This window comes from Kryptolebias marmoratus, linkage group LG10 (assembly GCF_001649575.2).
Source record: "Kryptolebias marmoratus isolate JLee-2015 linkage group LG10, ASM164957v2, whole genome shotgun sequence".
Lineage (NCBI taxonomy): Eukaryota > Metazoa > Chordata > Actinopteri > Cyprinodontiformes > Rivulidae > Kryptolebias > Kryptolebias marmoratus.
Genome location: NC_051439.1, coordinates 5,526,620 through 5,548,674, shown reverse-complemented (window position 1 = coordinate 5,548,674; position 22,055 = coordinate 5,526,620). Strand labels below are relative to the sequence as shown.

At 36.9% G+C, this 22,055-nt stretch overlaps 2 protein-coding genes across 3 annotated transcripts; one reads left to right on the top strand and one right to left on the bottom strand.

Moving 5' to 3' along the window:
* Positions 1 to 3,923: 3,923 nt before the first annotated feature.
* adgrf3a (adhesion G protein-coupled receptor F3a) lies at positions 3,924 to 18,794 on the top strand. Of its 2 annotated transcripts, XM_017421495.3 has the most exons (18): positions 3,924 to 3,993; positions 6,760 to 6,814; positions 6,897 to 6,909; positions 7,004 to 7,135; positions 7,230 to 7,385; positions 9,117 to 9,223; positions 9,327 to 9,385; positions 9,479 to 9,603; positions 9,689 to 9,904; positions 12,677 to 12,916; positions 13,014 to 13,163; positions 13,632 to 13,743; positions 13,908 to 13,980; positions 14,485 to 14,670; positions 15,288 to 16,598; positions 16,685 to 16,726; positions 18,034 to 18,069; positions 18,156 to 18,794. In XM_017421495.3, the coding sequence occupies exons 2-18, from the start codon at positions 6,767 to 6,769 to the stop codon at positions 18,213 to 18,215; spliced, it is 3,066 nt and encodes a 1,021-aa protein (XP_017276984.1). In that variant the 5' UTR covers positions 3,924 to 3,993; positions 6,760 to 6,766; the 3' UTR covers positions 18,216 to 18,794. The 2 variants fall into 2 exon arrangements, with proteins under 2 accessions (XP_017276984.1, XP_037833557.1); XM_037977629.1 differs by lacking the exons at positions 6,760 to 6,814; positions 6,897 to 6,909 and having other exon boundaries at positions 3,926 to 3,993.
* Positions 18,316 to 20,737, bottom strand: LOC108239041 (ankyrin repeat domain-containing protein 66). Its single transcript, XM_017421497.3, has 3 exons — positions 20,409 to 20,737; positions 18,821 to 19,049; positions 18,316 to 18,715 (listed from the first exon to the last, which is right to left on the bottom strand). The coding sequence occupies exons 1-3, from the start codon at positions 20,545 to 20,547 to the stop codon at positions 18,607 to 18,609; spliced, it is 477 nt and encodes a 158-aa protein (XP_017276986.1). The 5' UTR covers positions 20,548 to 20,737; the 3' UTR covers positions 18,316 to 18,606.
* Positions 20,738 to 22,055: the final 1,318 nt, after the last annotated feature.

The window sequence follows — 22,055 nt, the reverse complement described above, 5'->3', positions numbered from 1 at the left end:
TTTTATAGATCAGCCCCCTTGGAAAGATTAACAGCAGCTTTAAAAAGGTGTCTTACCATTTGCATACTGACGACATTCAACTGTACTGCTCCTTCTATGATTCAGAATTACACAAATTAGCTGAATTACTAAATTGTGTTTCCTATATTAAAGCCTGGCTAGCTAACAACCACCTTCAGTTGAATTCTAGTAAAACTGACAGCCTGATCATTGCTTCTGAGCAGAAAGTTCCTTGGATGAAGCGACACCTCGGTTCTCCTCTGGGCTCCTCTTCTCAGCCCAGCCTCAAAAACCTTGGTGTTCTGTTTGACCCGTCACTGTCTCTGGATAGACGTTCAAGACTTCTGGTAACAAGTTGCTTTTATCCTTTGAGAAATATTTCTAAATTGAGGGCAATGTTATCCATATCTGACCTGGAGATGATTAATCATGCTTTTATTTCTTCTCGTTTAGATTACTGTAATGCCCCTTTTGACTTCTTTGAACAAATCTGCTGTCGCTCGTCTCCAGTTGGCTTCTGACAGAAAGTCACACATTACACCAGTTTTATCTTCTCTACACTGGCTACCTGTCAAACTCTTTTTAAAAAAATTAGTTTTGACTTTTATAGCTTTAAATGGACAGGCCCTCCAATACATCACTGAAATGTTGATTCGTTATTCTTCAGCCCTGAAGCTCCTAAAGGTCCCTAAGACCCAGTTTCAAACTCAGGGTGACCCGAAGCCCCCAGGCTGTGGAAGGACCTGCCCCTGCTTCTCTGTGTGGCTGTCTTTAAAAAGCAGCTTAAGATGTTTTTATTCAGACAAGCTTTTAGTTAAATGTTCTGCTTACTGTTTTTATCAGCTGTTCTTACTGTTTGTTTTGTTGTATCTGTATTTCTGTAAAGCACTTTGTGATTTTATTTAATAAAGGTGCTAAATGAAAAAAGTTTACTTAGTTTACAGAATTTGTTCATTTATGTTGTGGATAAACTTACATAATAAGTCTTTTATAACTCAGTTCTAACAGAGTTTAAAGTCTAAAAGTGTAGTAGGGACATCATTCTGTGTAATGTTTATTGGTTTTGCTCAAACCACAGACTGAAAGATGTTCTTTATAGCGCTGAACTGAATGTTCGTTTTATTTTACACAAATCCTGTCTTTGTTGAGTGTCGATGTTTGCATGCCAGAGGCAGTAAAAGGAAGAGTCCTAGGCAAAACTGCTCTGCACTGTTGTGTGAACGTTGTACACCAACACGTGCTGCAAAGTCTGAAAATGAAAACCTAAAAAGCTGGAAAAGACTTGGCCTTAAAGTACCTGGGTGAGGTGTTGATCTGTTTAGAAGACACAGCTTTTTTTATTATTAGTGATGGATAACAATACTTTATTACTTCAAAAACAGGGGAAAAAAAATAACAAAACTCTTACTTTTTTACATAAGCCCGGTGTTCTAAAACTCTTTTCACCTTCAAAGCAAAATAAAAGTTAATCTCGTTTAAAAGCACTTAACACCTAATGCAAAGGGGGAAAAAAGCAAAACACAATGATTTAAAAGTTATTTAAACCACATTTCTTTGAAAATATAGACTGGAAAAATGAAATATAAAATTTTGAAAAAGAATAAAGGTTTGGTATTGTGAAAAAATATGCACCAAAGATGACAAGAGTCAGGAAAAACATTTTCATAAACGAGCAGAAACTCCTGTCCATTTCACATTGTTTCTTTAGAAACAAGGCTGATGTTTTCCAGCACTACTTCAGCCATCCAGTCATGCAGCAGAACATTCAGCTCATTCAGGAGAGGAGTGACATGACTTTTGGGTTTTGCAGCTTTTTTTTTTCTTTTCAAAATGTTTATTGTTATTTGCAATTTTTTTTTATAGAAATACAAAATAATGTGGGCATGTCCTCTGATATTACCTTTCTGGCAAAAGATTATAAAAACAGTGGGAAAACGGCTAGGCACACATGCACCTGAATCTGTTCAGCTAGGTGTGTTAAGAGACAGGTCTTGTTTGGCAAATGTCTCCAAATATGCTTTTGCTCTGGTGCTAACTGGATTTACTGCAGCGGCGAAGGTGATCCTCGGCAAATGGAAAGGCCAAGAAAGGCCAGATTATAGAGAGTGGATAAAAGCTACGGCTGAGATTGCATCCTTCGAATTATTGACAGCCAAATTATGTGATCGACAGAAAGCATATAAGCTTGTGTGGAAAAGGGATGATATGTGAAGGATATGTAAAAGTGTTTATGTGAAGAAGAAGAGAATATATTATATAAGAGAATATATATATATGCATTGTTTTTCTTATTCTACTTTTAGCTTGTATTTTGCCCAATTTAACTTTTAACCAGCCTTCTGCTGCTTCTAGCTTGCCCTTTAATGCTTTTAGCTGGTATTTTGCTACTATTAGGATTTAGCTGTCCTAGTTTAGCTTTTAGCTTTTGCTACTTTTAGGTAGATTTTGTTATTATTCTTTAGCTAGCCTTATGCTACTTTTTGCTATTGTTTTGCTATTTTTGGCTTTAACAATTCAGTTTCAGCTTCTTCAGCAAGTTTCAGCAAAGTCATTCAGCGCTGCATTCTTATTTATTTATTTTCAGCATTCCAGAAAGGAATGAATCTGATTTAAAGGCAGGCATCAGTGGGGAAAAACAACACCATTTCAGCAGGCAGAGGAACAAGCTATTACACACAGTAACAAAAAAGGAACATGGAAACAAACAGTATGATAGAGGGAGGAGTTGTTGAGGACTGGGAGGAGTGTTCATAAATGGAGACAGCTGAGACTAATGAATATGAGGAGCAGGTGTGAATGGTTAACAGGGAGTTAGGATTTCAGACATGCAGTCTAAATGACAAACAAGAAAGGTATGTAAAAAGAAAATGCAAGAAACATGATGACTAAAATAAACTGAATCAATTATATCAAAAACCCAAAATAAACAACAACCATGATCCACAGATCATGACATCGACCAGGAGTCAGGAGCCAACCCTGGTCCTAGAGGGCCACCATCCTGCAGGTTTTACTTGCAGAAACTGCAGCACACCTGATTTGAATCAGTGGGTGATTAACAGGCTTCTGCAGAACATGAAGAGGTGATTTAACCACTGAATCAGGAAAACAAGTAACACAGGCAGGATAGTGGCTTTAGAGGACCAGGATTGCCTCCCCCTGACATAGACAGATTCTAATGAAACTTCCAGGAATTCACCATCGGATGTGGCTCTACAACTGATTAATTTATAAAGCAAACATAATTCAACATGGCCAACACAGCCAACTAACCTAACACAAAAATGACTATAACGCTGTTAGTTTTACAAACATTGAGCTAAAAGATGAGCATAATATTTTGCAATTTTTCATGACAAGGTGCATGTTGCTCTTTTCAAGATGAACCAAAAACAGCTTTGATATAAGATAATCGTAGTTTAAGTGTTTGTCATGAAAGGCAGTGGGCGATATGCATTCCTTCGAAGAATGCTAGCCCTTTAATATATATATATTTATTTTCATCCAGATAAGGGGTGTAAAATGAAAAACTTGGTCCTAGCTGAGGACCAATATCAATATTTATTGAAAAAATACTTTGGGTCCAGACAAATTGTTACCAAGGGCTGGATCTGGCCCGCGGGCCTTGAGTTTGACACGTGATCAGATGCTGAAAGTATTCATCATTTATAAACTTCTAATACATCCTGATAAAGCTGCCAATCAGCAGTAGGGTACAATTTTTTTTACAATCCTGTATGTGTTTCACAAAAGATGGAAATGAGATAAAATGTCAGACTCTGTTTTGTTCTGTACGCTGATGATTTATGGTACAAACAGCAGGAAGTGTCCAGTTTTGATAGTCAAATGAGGTTTTTTTTGCATTTCTCAGCAACAATACTTCCCAGCGTCACTGACTTTCCCATAATTCTGCTGCTGTTTGGCACAGAGAGGACCTCCTGACGTTTGGCAATGTTGCTGTGAAGATTCACTGAGGTGCATCAAGAAACACAGGTCAGCTGCTCTTCATTTATTCATTATTTAAGAACATATATTGACCTGTTTTCTTTAAAGATGTGTGGATGGTTAGAATAGAATAGTGGCCAGAGCATTTACAAAACTGAGCCTTTTCAAATGTATTCAATTGCTTGTTAATTTGTATTTTTCTGTATTTATTCATGCATTTAATACTTTTTTTTTAGTCTGTAAGTCTTGTCGTAACGACTCAAATTGTGGCTCTGAATGCCATCTTTGTTTTTGTGTTTTTACATTTCAAGAGTTCAGATAATGTGAAACCTCCACGACTATAAACAAACAGGAAACATGAGCAGAAACCCTGAAAAGAAAAACTGTTTTCTGGAGATAAAGTTTGAAGGATAAAATAAAGTGATGTAAAACTTAGCAAAAAAAAAAGTTTTGTGGCCTTTAATTTTATATTTTGTATCCTAGATGACAAAGTTTCCAAAATGGTTTAAATGTATCCCCAAACATTTGCACCCAGTTTGTCATAGTTTAACTTAGAGCATTTATAATTCGGCACTGAGCTGTTGTTAGTAAAATGCACCTAATTCATTTGCTTAAACGCACACTTTCAAACAGACATTACACCGTCATCATGTGGGTTTGTCTTCATGCTGTTTCAGGGTTAGTGTCTCATAACTTCACTCTGATAAAACCGAATTATTGTTTTTTCTTGGACTTTAACATCTCCCCACTGTCACAGAGGCAACTCTGTTTGCTTTGAGCAACCGTAAACCTTCAATAATTTACTATTGTCCTTTATTTCTGTTTTTACAGCACTGACTCATGTTGTTCTAAGCAAGTATAAAACTTTGTCTTTATGGTGCCTTATAAAACGTCCTGTGGATGAATAGAGGCCTGTCTGTAAAACAATTTTGCATATCACCCACCGCCTTTCAAGCCAGAGTTTTAAACTGAGATCATTTTATGTTGAGAAAGTCGTAGCTGTTTTGGTCAAACCATATAAATAATTTTATGTGCAATTTCATGCAAGATTTTGCTATATGTGTTGGCATCTAGAGTATGTGTTAAGGATCACTCTGAGCTACTACTATGCCAAATTTGAAGGCAATATCTGTAAAATTGACTGAGTTGTATTGATTTTTGTGTTGACTAATGTTGATTAGTAGTGTCAACGATTTTGAATTGAACTGACTCCAAAAGTTAAACAGTAATAAATGTACATTCAGTGATTACTTTCTAAAGGTTTTATTAAATTCCATCCAGCAGCCCATGAAATATTTTGCAGACAAATGTGTACACACACACACACACACAGGCAAAAATATTGTTTAGATGCAGGTTGAGCCATGATCAAAGTTTAAAGCTGATATGAAATAAGTCTTTGAGTAAAAAGCAGAAATCTTTCAGTAATACAAGCAAAGATAGTTATTAAACATTTAAATTTGTGTTTAATAATAATAAAAATGATGTGGGCTGAAGTTGTTCTAATAAAACATTGGTTTTCAGTTCTTTAAATCTACTGAAGTAGCTGCATAATGCCGAGCAGAAAAAAACAGAAAGTGGTTCAAAGAAGCCTGATTGAAAAACAACAAAAAAATACATTTTTGGAAATAAACTTTCTAAAGTTAAATTTGCATCATTTTAAAACACCAATTGTAAGATGATACACAGGCAGGTTAACTGGCTTCAGCAGAAATAAAACAGCTCATTCTTCAGGATTGAAATATCACCCCAATTTCAGCAAAGGTGGGATGTTGTGTAAAATGTGAATAAAACCAGAATGTAATGCTTTGCAAACCTCATCCTGAGTCCATGCAGTGATGTCCAGAACAGAATCAGACCTGTTTTTAATGCAGTGGCCCCTGAGGGCCCCAAGATCACAGGAACCAATACTGACTTTCAATCTTGTTCTTTGAGCTCAGAGATTTCTACAGATTCTTTAAATCTTTTCATGATATCATGAACTGTAGATGATGGGGTATTTAAGGTGCTTCTAATTTTCTGTTGAGGAACATTAATCTGAAATTGTTCCAATATTTTTAGACAGTTTTTCACAGACTGGTGAACCTCTGCCCATCTTTACTTCTGAGAGACTCAGCCTCTAAAATCCTCTTTTTACACCCAGTCTTCTTACTGACATGTTGACAATGAACCTAATTAGTTACAAAATGCTCCTCCAGCTGTCCAACTTTGTCAGAATTAGGGTGGTAGTTTGAATTCTGATCAAAAGTACTAAAACAGGGGTTATTACTTTTCTGCTCTTCTTGTTGTTCCGGTTCAGAGGTTACATGTGAATCTATGTTCAACTTATTTTTGTCATCCTAACTTAAAAAGACATTAGATTTTAAATGAATAGTTTGAAAATGAACCTTAGACAGTTACCTATAGTGACTGTTTTTACCTAAATAAATTTTAAAAATGCAATTATATATAAATTATACATATACAGGTTATTTTCTAAAGTCAATTCAGTATGTATGTAATGTTTAGTTTATTATTATTATACATTTCAAGCTTAATTGTAAGTTTCAGAACTGAAGTCAGAGTTAATCATACTTCTGCTCTGGACTATGTTACATTTAGCTGTTTTGATTTTGTTAATTCTTTTAAGTAAAGATACTTAAACTTCCTTATACTTAAACCATTTTCCATATCAGCATCTATGAGTCTAATAATAAATAAAAAGTTTAATTTTCCTCAAAGCCTTCAGAAACAAACAGTGTAAACTTTGTTGATGTAGAATTGTGAGGATTTCATTTTCAGCTAAAATAACTTAAAATAATAACTTTTTTACAGGAGCAAGATGTGGCTCTCTATATTTATTTACATACTGGGCATTAACATCTGCCAGGTTTGTCAAAATCACATAAAAGATTCTCAAAATGTAAAATCTTACCAATAATTTTTACTAAACTGTTTTTTTTCTTTTACAGGCTGCAGAAGCGAGTAAATTGGTTTCTTTGATTGTGAAAATGAGCACATTTATTTCAATGTGATATCGTTGCTAAATGTATTTGAACTTCTTATTTGTACGTTTCAGAGAACTCGACACAAATATATTACGCCACACTGACAATCGACCAAAATGTCTTTTCGAACATCAGTGAGAAACTTTCAGGCTTTTTTGTGAGCGACAGAAACCTGCAAATCGAAGAACTCAAAATGACAACAAGTAAAATCTACAATTACGTATTCCCAATCCTACAATTTCAGATTTTCAAAAAGAGTAAAAGCATTTATCTTTCTCCTTTTTGTTTGTTAACAAGACTGCACAAATGAGGAATTTTCTACACTCAAAAGCTGTGAATGCATGTCAGGCCACAGGTGGAGCGATGACGCTTGTAAGGCTGAAATGTGCTGTGGTGAAACTTCATGTTCCTTATCAAGAAGCTCATCTCTGATGTGCATTTCAAACAGTACAGGTAAATGTCATTCATTAAACATATAAAGTGCTGTGAAAAGGTATTCACCCCCTTAAAGATAACTTCTGTTCTTTCTTTTTTGTCACACACATTTCAGATCAAAACCAGCTCTTAATATCAGACAAAATGAATACAAAATGCGGCTTTTAAATGATTATTTAACTTATTATTGACCAACCTGTCCCTATGTGAAAAATGAACTTCCTCTTAAACCCAATAACTCAGGGGTGGGCAATCCTGGTCCTCGAGGGCCACCATCCTGCATGTTTTCCTTGTTTCTCTGTTCCAACACACGTGATTCAGTGGTTAAATCACCTCTTCATGTTCTGCAGAAGCCTGTTAATGACACACTGATTCAAATCAGGTGTCTTGGAGCAGAGAAACAAGTAAAACCTGCAGGATGGTGGCTCTCAAGGACCAGGGTTGCCCACCCCTGTATTAACTGGTTGTGCCTTTCTTGGCGGCAACAACTACAATCAAGAGTTTGCAGTAAGTGGCGATGAGTCTTTCTGTGGCTGTGGAGGAATTTAGCTCATTTAGATCATTGTTTTTCCTTCAGGATTATCAGGTAGAGAGCAGAATTCATAGTTCCATCAATTTCAGCAAGTCATCGAGCTCCTGAAGCAGCAAAGCAGCTTCAGACCATCACACTACCACCAACATGACTGACTATGGATATGATGCTATTTTTCTGAAATGAAATGTTAGTTTTATGCTAGATGTAATAGAACATAGGAAGCACGGTGGCTCAGTGGTTAGAGCTGTCGCCTTGGAGCAAAAAGGTTGCAGATTGTCTTTGAGTACTCTGGTTTCTAACCAAAAACATGCATTTTAGGTTTATTGGTAACTCTAAAATTGTCCCTAGGTGTGAGTGAGAGGGTGAATGGTTGTTTGTCTAGTTTGTTCCTACGTGGCCCTGTAATGGACATGTCCACGGTGTCTCCCTGTCTCTCGCACAATGGCTGCCGGAGATGGACACCAGCTCCCCGTGACCCTGCACAGAAAAGTGGTTAAAAGAAATGGATAGATGGATGGAATGGGATGCACATCTTCTGATATGTTCCACTTTTGTCTCATCAGTTCTAAATAGTCTTTGGAATCATTAAGATGTTTTGATCTTTGTGTTCGTTTTGCTCAGCAGTAGTTTGGCCTCGGAACTCCCCATGGAGGCCATTTTTATGTCTCTTTCTTATTGTTAGATCATGAACTCTGACTTTAACTGAGCCAACTGAAGCCTGCAGAGCTTTAGATGTTGTTCTGGGTTCTTGTGGGACCTCCTGGATCTTTGGTCAGCCGGACCACCCTGGGCCGTCCAAAGTTTTCTCCATTGGTGGATAATGGACCTGTTTAAGGGATTTATGCTACAGGTCTGGGACTAATCAGGCCTCGGTGTGACAGTGAAACTGAACTCAGCTTCCAAAATAAATTATAGTTAATTTATGATTTAACGAGGAGGGAAGTAACTTTTTCACACAGGGCCAGGTTGGTTAGGATAGTTTTTTCCCTTATTAATGAAATAATCATTGAAAAAGTTTAGTTTTTACTCAGGTTCTTTTGTCATATACTAATGATTGTTTGCTGACACAAATAAGAGTGACAAAATTAGCAAAAACAGAGGAAATCTGTAAGAGGTGAAACATTTCTTCACAGCTCTGTGTGCGTTACATACAAAAAACATCAAAGCAAGCCTAATATTTTTTAACATTTTTTTCTTTTTTACATTTTTTACAGTTCATGTCACAGGGAAAATCTCCACTAAAAGATCAGAGTATCAAGTGTGTCTGACAGATAAAAATTCAAAAACTTTTAAGGATTGTAACAGTGAAATGATAGAAAACGTAAGATAAAAATAATTCATGAATAAATTTATAATTCTGTTACTTTTCAAAATCAGAAATGATGAAATTAACAATGAAACTAACTCAATTCTTCTCATTTTAGATGAAGAAAGTTTACTCTACCCTAAAAGGATTTGACACTTTAACAATAAAACGATACAGGTAGTTGTTGTGTTTACAAAAAAGTACATTTTTTAGTTGTTTTACAGACACTTGCATTCAGTTTTTGAAAAAAAATTCTCTTCTTGACAAAAGTTTTGGAAGCGTTGTTGTAGATTTTGAAATGAAGATTATCTCCGACCTCAAGTCTGAAGATCTAATTGACAGATCAGTAAACCTGACTAACCTTCTTGAGGGCTCACTTGAGTTGGAGACAACAGGTAATTATAAATAACAGCAGTGACCTCTGGGATTCTTTCATTCTAGTTCTTCTATTTAGCTCTATTTTTGCCCCTATTTTCACAGGGTTTGTCATTTTAACTGTACCAAGTGAGGCTGTGCATTATAACAAGAACACCAGCATCACGTGTACAACAAAGGAGGACCTGGGAGCCCAACCAGAATGGAAACTCAACAAAAGCGGCGAGCATTTTACCATCACTAATGGAACCGTCTCCACTGTGACAATCCAACAGAGAGAGAGCAGAGTCCTACTCAATTCTGTTAATGAACTCTGGGAAGGTACACTTGTTTCAGCCCCATTTTAATTCAGAAATAGCATAACTAAGATTGTCTATAAAAATAGTGCAACAAACTGATGAAAGATAATTATTTGTAATAATGTAAATTAAATGTTAAACGCCTAGCAAAACTTGTCTGAGTTTAAAAATGGAAAATTAACCCTGTAAAGCCCACAATATGAAATAACTGACAGAAAATTCCAATTCTTTGAAACTGGAGCCTTTATTGGTCCCTCTGAACAAACAAAAATTTTTTTTTTCAAATATCATTTTCCATATATGAGTTTTATTTTGTATCATATTTGATACATCGGGTCACAATGCTCAAAGATGATTTTTTCTTGAACAAAAAAAAACATAATAAAACACAAATAACTTAGATAAATTGTTAATTCCAAACATAAAAAGTGCTACAACAATGCAGTAATAACAAATCCACCAATGGAACTGGCAGGGTGGCAGTCTCGAGAACATAACATTTCGGTTATTTTTTTACACATATTGTGGCTCACAACCTTTTATTTTGCAATATGATAGGCTTGGAAACAGTTTCTGTCCTTGTTCAGACAAAGATGCACTCTGCATTTCTCACAGAACACATGGGCAAAGTGGCCCACACAGTGCTTGCATCTCTGTCGGGTTTCCCATGTTGGGAAATGATTGAGGCCATCCTTTCTCACATCAGGGGGCAACTCAGTGGTTTTCCTCCTCCTAGGAGGGGTTGGCGTTGCTTCCGGAGAGGACAAAGGTCTGCCACACTTTTTGACCTTTCGTGCACTTGTGAGGGCAGTGGCAACAGAGGCCTGAAACCTTCGCAGGGGCAGGTGTTTCTGCCTGGGATGCAGTTTCTCCAGATCTCTTCTGTAGCGGATCCATGCATTGATTACTGCCACTGTGATGGTGTGCCACCAAATGTAGATGTACCATCTTCGGGATCTAATGCTGAACTTGTACAGTGCAGAAAGCATATCAAGAAGGTCAATGCCTCCCATGAACCTGTTGTAAGTGTCAACAATGGCCGGTCTGGGAACCATTATGTGGGTTTTGGCTTTTCGATCCCAACGCTTCACACTGCCCAGTGGTTCAACACCAACAAAAGAAGAGAGCAGGTTCACAGCTTTGTTGTCATACCATCTCACAATGATGTTGTTTTCCTGGTTTACTCTGAAATCCAGTGACCCTCTTCCCTTTTTCTTCAGTTTTTTCTCATCCATCAGTTGGCAATTCTTCACCCTGTTCATTCGGACTGTGCCTATGTAGTAGATTCCTCTTTGTTTCAAGTGCTCTACCAATGAAACTGACGTAAAGAAATTGTCAGCAAAAACTTTGTGATTCTTTCCTGCTGGAAGGGTTGAGGTCATTTTCAGGACAACATCTCCTGTAGCACCAACATCAGATTTCTCTTGGTCAAGATTTCCTCTCCCTTGGCACACATCAAAGTCATATAGATAGCCACTTTGCCCACCACGTCCCCACATCTTGAACCCCACTTGTGAGGTTTTCCTACCTGCTCGATGTCACTTGAATTCCCATCCATAATCATATTTAGAATATCTTCAACAGTGTATGTCTTTGCCATCTAAAAAAAAACACACATGCACAAAAAAACAGTGTTTATTTTATCTTTGAATTGGTCAGATTTCAATGAAAATAAGCAAAAGGTGCAAGTTGCATATCTATTTTTAAGCTATAAATATACCAAATTATGAACATGCAAACATGTCATTAGTTTATATGAAAAAAGACTGTACATTGCTTGACGTGATGTAAAATACATGAAGTACAATAAAAAAGACAATTGACTGATTTTTCGAGTTAACTGACCCACTGTATCAAATTTGATACATCACTTTTCAACACGGTTTTACAAAAAAATTATGATAAAATACTAAGTAATTTTACATTGCATCAACTCAGTAAGTGTTCCTATTGATAGTTCACCCAAAAACAAATTTTTTTTTCTTACCTTAACCTTCTAAAATTGGCAAAGTTTTCCTGCTGAAACCGCATGTGTCCCAGTCCTTTGAGATGGCAGTCTTGTAGCATCAGTGGAAAGGCCTCTGGTGAGAAAGTTACTGCCCCCTGTTGGATTATCAGTGCACTACATGTGTCTAATTGTATACATCGGGTTTTTTAGGGAAAAAAATGTCACACTGCTCATTTGGAGGTCTCAAAAACTCATGTATCACATATGATACGTTTGGCGTTATAGGGTTAAGAGACATCCAGGCTCTCTTTAAGACAAGCTTGTAGTCTAAGTAACTAACTAGGGTTTCAGGTATTAACATAAATGAGTATCATTAGGTTTTTTTTTGGCTCCTCTCATCTGCAGTTTGCTTGCCACAACAAAAGATTTATCAATTGTTTTACGCCAGATTCCCTTTCTGATGCATCCTGGGCTTGAACCCTCAGTCTCAGGATTATGAGACCCTAACACTGACCACCGAACTACTGCAGCCCCTAGTTTCATTAGCATAACAATGGAAATTTATCCCATGCTGTCTAATAACTTTTCCCCATGGAAGCATATATAAAGTAAAAAGTATTGATCCAAACACTGAACCCTGAGGAACTCCATGACTAAATCTGGTGTGTGAAAAAGATTAATTAGTAACTTGAACAAATTGGAATCAGATAATTTTGATTTAAACCATTTGAGAGCTTTTAATGTAATCCCAATACCATGTTCAAGCCTTTGGAATAGAATATTGTGATAAAATATATAAACTTGTTCTACATATGGTGGCTTTAATCTTGTGTTTTTTTCCCACAGGAGAGTACTTATGTGTGTTTGTACAAAAAAACAATTCAGCAATTATAAGACACAAAGCCAATGCTACAATGGATATATGTCTCATACCAAAGATTACAGTTTCCACAAAGCCATCATTTCCACGCTGCAGAACTTCAGATGATGTATTGTTAGTAGAAATTAGCTGTGAAATAGACAGAACCAACGAAAATTATACTGTGACGTGGTCAGAACATGCCATACAAGGGAAAAATAATTTTGGTAAGAAAATTCTCTTTGATTCAATCATCTTGTTCAATGACTTTTTCTGTGCAATTTTTTCTTCACAATATCTATCATGAATATGTAATTGTTGCAGGTGAACGAACACATATCTACACAGCTAAAAAATTTATTACATGTGATAAATCAAGCAATGAAAGTTCTACTAGGGCAGTAGCATCATGCACATTTACTAATATGTGTGGTCAAACAACCAGCAAAGAATTCCATTTCGAAATCATACATGGTATGTATTAGTTTAAATATTGTTAAAACAAATACTGCTTTCTAACATTATAAAAACCTTTCTTTCCATTTTAATTGTTGATCTTCATGTAAATTATATTGAACTTTATTGCACTTAAGTAGTCACTATGCTTGCACAATGGTTTTGTATTACTGTAAATAGAAACACCTTTACAGATTTTTTCCTGTATTATTTCACAAAAAGAATTCACACTAATATTAATGGTAAAACTGATTTTAATTTTATAGTCAATTATCGATAAAGTTGTCTGTACCTGATGGTATCTAAAATTTTGGACTGGCTATTAATAACTATTAGACAGAACGTCACTTTAAAAATAACCTAACTATCCCTTTAACAGTTTTTTTCTTTTCCTAAAGTTTTCTTGTTACAAACTGTTCCTGTCAGATCTGTCTACAGTGAATGAGAAAACTAAATGACATCTTTAACCTTTCTTCTGTTAAATAGCTGATGGAAAGTACTGCGCAGGTGAGTATGAATGGGAAGACACCAAGGCTGATTTTACAGCTGAAATAAAATGCAGGAATCAGGCTGGAGTAAAAAAAAGGAAGTGCAATAGGTAAAAATGAAACATTGATCACTTCTATCACCACACTATGCCATCATCATAACTGGTTGTACTCTCGAAAGCAAATAATCAAAAAAAAAAAAAAGAAATATGCAAAGATTCGATGAAAAGTTGTTTTTGTGTTGAGAAATTCAATTGCTATCTATTTTTTTCAGTCAGGAAAAGTGGGAAGAGCCGGTTTCGGAGTGCGTGAATCAGGACCTAAGTGATGTGCTGATGAGTGCCAAAGTGCGTAAACTCTCTTCACTTATCAGCTTTTTAACATTTCATAGAAATGATAAAAGTACTACATAATACAACCTAGTACATGCTGAGTATGTATATACCTGCTACTTACCAGGTACAACACACGTACCTCAGTCGAAGTATTCAATATTGTGCAGAACAAGCTAAAAAGCACACAAAATCTCACAGCAATAAGAAAGTACTGTACTGTACCTTGTACTTACCTAATACCAGGTATGTACCGGGCTGTATTATGTATTGCTACTGAAAAGTTATCTCATACTTTACCTTATTACAGCAGCAGAACCTAAAGGAACACATTAAGGTTGTTTTTGTTTGAAAATGTACTTTACTTTAAACTTTGTTTGCTTTTACTTTACATCTTACTTAATATGTACAAAAAAAGAGTGTTTTCTGACTAAGATTTAAAGTATTATTTAGCCTTTTTTTGATAAATTTGATGTTTTTAATTGGTATAGTTTTGACTAATCTTTACTGTGTTTACAGATTAGCGACATTGGACTTGGCGAGCTGGATATGAATACTGCAATAGTATTTTCTCGCTTCAATAATGTCACTAAGACAGCTAAATTAAATACTCGTGCCAATATATATACCTCAGTCCAAGTACTCGACACCTTGCAGACCAAGCTGTCCAATTGCTGTCTCATCCAAAATAACACAGCAGTAGATGTAAGTTTCACAGAATCTTTAACTACTTTGATTTAATTATTTGTGGACATAAAAATAACATGTAGTTGAAGAGTGAGATACTACAACTCCCTATTTAAAGTTATAATAATTTCATGAAAGAAAATCACGAGTAATATTCAATGGATGTAGATTTAGTCATTTTCTCTTTAGGATATATTGTATTTAATTGTATTCCCACTTCCTGTTTACTTTCCTTACAGTGCAAAATCTAAGAGTTGCTAAAACACCTGAAGCCCTTGCACGCTCTCCCCATGCATACATGCGTTTTCTCAGAGTACTCTGGTTTCCTCCCACAGACTAGATATGAATTTAAAGTTGATTGGTAACTCTGAATTGTCACCAGGTGTGAGCGTCTCCATGTGATCGGGTGATGGAGGGGGTGTACTCCGCCTCTCGCCCAATAACTGCTGGAGATGAGCACCAGCTCTACCCTACATGGAAAGGGGACTGTAAAAAATGGATAGATGAAAACCCTTTTGAACGTTTGCAAATTTAAACTTAATACAGTGTTAATGTATTTACGACAAATATGTGTTTAACGCTTATAGTAATATGCATACATTTTTAACCCATCCATTTAATTTTTTTCTTTTCAGAACTTTCTGGACTCCTCCAGTAACCTGCTGAATGACACTCTCGAAAGCTCATGGAACACGACGACTTCTGGAAACATCTCTTCGATGGCTGATACGTATTTGAATTCGGTTGAGACATTAGTTAAGATAGCAAACATAACAGGAGGGAGTAAAAAGTCAAATCTAGAAGTGTCTGAGGGCAGTGGCCAATACAATAACTCTGTTTTCAATGTTACACTTGGCATTGAAAATTCAAGCGTAGTCAAAACAACAGGTTTCAAATCCCTGCATAAGTATTTGCCCAACGATGATAATTCTACAGAGATCAATAGTATTGTTGTGGCAGCAACTACAGATGGAAAACAACGCAGTAACACAGAGGTTAATATTAAATTTGGGCTGCTCAAAGCAAGGCCACGTAATGTTAAAATAACTTGTGTCTACAGGGACAAAAACAAATGGTCATCAGAAGGGTGCCAATGGGGTGGCCCTGACAACGAGGATAGCTGCATCTGCAACCATCTCTCCTCATTTGCCGTCCTAATGTCAAAAGAGCCCCTGAAAGTCCTATGGTTAGAACAGGTGACCTACGTTGGTCTTGGAATATCAATCGTATCGCTGTTCATCGGCCTGTTGATAGAACTGGTTGTCTGGAGCGATGTCGTTAAAACAAACACTTTGTATCTACGCCACACTGCCCATGTGAACATTTCTCTGTGTTTGCTGGTCGGTAACGCTTGCTTCTTAGCATCGTCTGAAACAAAAAGCATCACAGAGGCCTGGTGTAGAACCTCTGCGGTGCTGAAGCATTTCTGTTATCTGGCTATGTTCTTCTGGATGCTGTGTCTCAGCACCACACTTCTTCATCAAACAGTTTTCTTGTTCCATAAAGTGAGCAAGAAAAGCTACCTGCGGTTCTCGTTAGCTCTGGGCTATGGCTGCCCCGTGATCGTTGTTTTCGTCACGTTTCTTAGCTACGGCGCAGGAAGCGAAGGCGTTTACTACTCAAAAGATACCTGCTGGCTAGTTTACAGTGGGCTTTTCAAGGGCTCCATTTATACATTTGTCATTCCAGTTGCTACAATTGTTTTCATCAATGTGTTCTCCATGCTAGTGGTTATTATGAAGCTTTTAAGCCACAATCAGAATGCAGACATGTCACAAGAAAAGGAGAAGGCAGCCGCCAAAACTGTTCTGAGGTCAGTCATTCTTCTGACTCCAATCTTTGGCGTGACGTGGGTTTTTGGATTAGCTACAATGATTATCGACCTCACAAGCGGCATCCAGGCTGATGTGGTCAATTATATCTTTGTCGTGCTGAATGCCTTCCAGGTAGGGTCAACATTATTTATGAAATGTAACAGAAAACCTCAACCATTAACAGTGTTTTTCTAAAGTAAAATGTCTTTCAATTGCAGGGTCTTTTCATTTTGTTGACCTCATACTTCGGCGACAGAATGGTAAGTTAGTGAAAATAAATAAATAAAATTCAGACGGCTCAGGTTCTACTGCAGTTCTTCTCAAACCTCCTAGCTTTTGACCAACAACATAATAATGACAGAGAAATATAACTGGAACTATTTTACATCTGGGCTTTACCAGGTTCTAAAATGATTAAAATCTAATCTCAAGTGTACAAAAACACACAACAAATTCCACTGTGTCGTTATTTAACATAAGCAAAGTCAGAAAAGATATGCTACATGTGAGAAACAAAGTCTACCCTTGATGCTTCTGTAGTATTTAACAGGGACATTGGGAACAAGCTGCTGACCAAATGCACCTAAGTTGCTGCTCTGGAATATACAGGTGTGTGTTAATACAATGCCAAGGCCCGTTATTCTCAGAAGGGTTAAGGGTCATTTCCAAACTATTAAGAGTCCATCAGTTTACGGTGAGAAAAATTATTATTCACAAGTGGAAAACAATTGAAACAGCTGCCAATCTTCCCGGGAATGGACATCCCAGCAAATTCACCCCGAGGTCAGACCGTGCAATGCAAAGAGAAAAGAGCTCCATCTCAGACTCTGCAGACCTGAGTTAGCAGGTTAAAGGTCAAAGGTCATGACAGGATAACTAGAAGAAGACTGAACAAGTATGACTTGTTTAGAAAGTCTGCAGTAGAGGAACTCTTTAAAAACAACGCGGCAGAACAACTTGACAAAAGTTTCATCTGAATGAATCACATGACTTCTGCAACATCCTTTGGACAGATGAGACCAAAGTAGAGATATTTAGCCATGGTGGGATCTTAACCGAGCCGAGCAGAAACAAATGTCTGCAAACCTCAATGAACTGAAGCAGCGCTGGAAAGGAGAATGGGCCAAAAATCTTCCACAGTCACGTGAAAGACTGATAACGTCCTACAGAAAACCACTACTGAGAGTTATTGCTGCCAAAGGTTTCTACCAGCTGCTGGATCAGAGGCTGGAATCAGCTTTTCACACACTTCTGCTTATCAGCGTTGTTTCTGTTTAATAAATAACGACACTGTGGAATCTATTGTGTGGTTTTGTTCACCTGAGGTTAGACTTGAATAATTTTAGAACGTGGTAAAATTCAGATCGCTGTTGTTTTGTCTTGACATGCAAAACGCTAGAGCTAAAAGGGTAGACTGTTTTTTTCCTATGACCACAATGACAAACTTCAAAATGTCAGACTTAATATGACTAGATACATCAGTAATAATGGCTGATTTTTTTGAAAGTGTAATTTAATGGACTTACAGTACAGTATCATTAAAGCTGTTTCATTACAATTTCGACAGACTCGGGAGGCAGTACTGAAGCGCTTCAGGAGGACAGTAAGTGAACCACTACATTTGCATGCATGTAAAGCACTGAAAAAAAAAATACTGTTAACTTCACAAACATTTTGTCTGATATCCAGGTTCCAGTTTCCAGCATCAGCGAAAGCACAGCCACAAAGTCAGAGTCATTCAAGAAATAAACATGTAACCTCCTAACAAGCCATATTTACCTGTGAAGTTAGGATTGATGCTTAAAATGAAGTCCATTTACTCTTTGGTGTGACTGTTTATTTTGGTTGATTGTCAGGCTTCCAAATGTCCTGTATATATCCTGAATTACTTTTTGATCTGTTACATTTATTTCCTCTTCAGACATTAACATTCACTTAAACTGCATTTTGCATCAGTTCTTATTTGGTTAGATGACGTTTGGTTAGATGACATATACAAATGTCAAATGTGAGTAGAGCGATATTGTGTGTTACATTCTTAACGTGTGAATTTTTAGTGCACAAGGCTTAAATAAATACAATAATTAGCTAACTATATTGTGCAAAGGTCTATTTCTAATTGCTGCTTTTAGAAGATCTGTTACTTTTGATTTATTTTGCTTTGTTCTGCCCATTCCTCGTCTGTGTCATCCATGGAAATCCCTTCCTGAGCCGCTTTCCTGCGGTAGGCCTGACACTCCGTCTCCGCCCTGCAGTGTTCAAAAACAGGGTAGTGTGTTCATTGTTCTCAAACATTGCTGTAAATAAGCTGCATTAAACAAGACAAATGTAAGAATCTGGGCTTTGTGTCGTACTTTTTAAGGAATCGGACGCAGTCTTGGTGTCCATATATTTCGGCCATCCTGACTGGTCTGTCTCCACAGCAGTCCTCCTTGTCTATGGGTGCGTGGAGGGAGTGCAGCAGCCGCAGCACAGCCAGCCGACCAGACTCTGCAGCGAAGTGGGCCGGTGTCCAACCGTGCTCCGTTCTCAGACACGGCCTGGCTCCGTGTTCTATAAGGAGCCTGACAATCTCTGTGTGTCCTGAGCAAAAGGAAGGGTGATTAAAAATATACATTTAAAAACCTGTTTACTAAATATAACCTTTTTAATAGAGGATTCTTATGATTGTCTACATGCTTTTGGAAGAGTTTCCTTGTAAAAAAGCAAAATGTGCACCAAAGGACAGAGCAAGTTTAGATCAAACAATTTATCAATTAAACTGATAAAAACATATCCTGACAAGTTTAATAATAAAACACACAGGACTACCATACACTTCCACTTACCAGCTTCTTCACTGTGAGGATTTCTTGAGTTTATTTTACAGTATTAGAGGAATTATTTGTTAAAGGGGTATATGTCTGTATAAAGATGATGAGGTTTTCTAATGCTTTGTAGAATTTTATTCAAACTCCAAAAAACCAAAGGCCTAGCATTCCTTGAAGAAATGTAGCTCACCCGCCATCTTTCATGCCTGAGTTTAAACTAAGATCATCTTATGTTGAGACATGATGGAGTTATAACTATTTTGGGGTTCAGTGTCTCGCCCAAGGACACTTCGGCATGCAGTGCAGGAAGCTGAAATTGAACCGCTAACTCTCCGATTGACAGATGACCACTCTTCCTCCTGAGGCACAGCTGCTTGCAGTATGAGTTGGGAATGACTCTCAGTAATTGTTTGGAATTATTCATAGCTACTACCGCTCCAAATTTTAGCTTGATATGTATAAAATTGTCTGAACTATAGTCATTGTTTTATTCGCTAGTGCCAATTAGGTGTGCAGGCCACCTTAAAATGGGTTGACTCCAAAAGCTAATCAGTTGTAGAGGTACACCCACTTCTTACTTTATGAAAGTAATTCATCAATTGGATCATGAGATAGTTTGTGAACACTTTGTTGACACCAACAGTTCCAGCCATCGTTTTAATTAAAATTGTATCACAAGTTAAAGTGCTTGAGTGTAAAAAGTCAAAAAAAAAAAAAAAAGAAAAATCTTGCTCAATCAGTTAGTACAGTGGTTCTCAAACTTTTTCTGCTGCGGGGGCGGCGTGTATTTCTTCAAAGAGTTCTAGGCATTCAATTTATTTTTACGAGAGGCATGTCTGAAATGAAGGAATTAAAGTAGCCTGTCTTGAATAAATTGAAGTGAATGAGACAAAAAGTTAAATATTTATTTTTACGTTCACATTTTACAACTTTTTTCTAAATTAAGATTATATATGACAAATATTTAACAGCAGTTTATCCAAGTCCAAAATTTGCACAGTGAAAGAGAGGAATATAGTCTTTTACAGGTTACAGGTCTGCAATCAGCAGAGGAGGGAGCCATCCTGTAACCTGATACTAAAACAACAGAAACACTTGCAGGTGTGTGTGACAGAGAATGAGTCATCTTTACCTTTAGTTGCTGCCCAATGAAGAGGAGTCTTGTAGCTCCAGTCGATGTCTCTCTGATCGGGACAGCATTTCTCCTGCGACAGAAGTTCTTTAACCTTTTGATAATCTCCTGCTGCAGCCGCTTGGTGCAGCTCTGTCATGTCGCTTCAGTCGTTGCCTAGCAACGGTTTATGAAACCAAAATGGCCGATGCTTTAACCTGAAGCTTGTGAAAAGTAACGCTGCCATCTGCTGTGTTTGTAGAGGAAAACCAGGGTATATCTGAACTAAGTCAAGTTTTCCAATAAAAAAGGATTCAACATGAGACCATTAGCTACTCAAAACTTAGCTTTTGCTTAAATTGTTTATGCATCTACATAGGTAATTGTGTGTGTAAATATTTTAACAAACCTTTGTTCTGATCATTTTCTAGCAGGTAAAGAAAACTGTTTCCAACTGAAACACTGATGTTTATAACATCAAAATGTTATTTTGTGTCAGCAAACCTCTGAGTCTCTTCTGGAGATAAGCATTAAGTGTTTCTGATCATGCAGATGAACCGGTAACTGTTAATTTAGTTTACCAAATTAAATGTTAGAACAAGTTTAATGAAACTTTCAAAGTAATCATTGGACTTTTACATATGTGGTAATAATCAGATGGCTGCCACAGCTAACTGACCTTAAAAACACAAAAAACGGCTATAATTCAGTCAATTTTACAAGTAATGCGCAAATATTTGGTGTGGTAGTAGGACAGACTGATCCTCAACACATATTCTAAGTGCTAACAGATTTAGCATAATCTTTATTTGTAGAAAAATGTGTCTTCAACCCTTTGGAGTTAACTCTGTTATCAAAATATCTCATGAACCACAAGTCTGATGTTTTGCTGACTTCATGAGTGAACGTGGCATGAAGCTCAACAGAACATACGTATACCATCCTCGGGCAAACGGCTGCAACAAACACTTTAATAGAACGCTAACAGACCCAATTCAGGCAGCACAAGCTCCCGACGGCCCTGGTAGCCTGCTGTTACTGAAAAGTTTCACAGCTACAGGGCTTCACCTCATGCCACAACAGTTGAATCCCATTTCCAGCTTGTCGGTGGAGGCTAATACTGCTAAACTGGAAATCTGCAGCTCCACCTATATATACACAAGCTGGATTAGAGAAGTACTTTATTTTCTTAAACTGAAATAAATAAATCTGTAAATCTGTTTCTGTCCTATGTTAAAGGTACAGGATATCAGCTCATTCTGAAATGAGTACTACAGTGATGCATTTTAGGTGTGAATATATGCAAATAAATAATGTGTATGGGAGTGTATGTGCATTTAGACCGTTGGTTCTTAAATTAATTTTTTTTTCTAATTTTCTTCAGTTTGTTTGATTAGGGTAGGTGCCAGGGTGGTGGAGTGTTTAACTGTTAGCATGTTAAAAATAGAAAAAAAAAAATTTAAAAAGTAAATAAATTAAAGGTCCATTGGCTGATGAAATATTTTGCTAATATTTGCTAGTTTACGCTGAATAGTTAATGGCAAAACTTTAAACAAAGCTCTGATGCTCAGTGCTCAATATGTGTTAGGGATCACTCTCAGCTACTACCACACCAAATTTGAGCTCAATAGCTGTAAAAATGACTGAGTTATAGCAATTTTTGTGTCG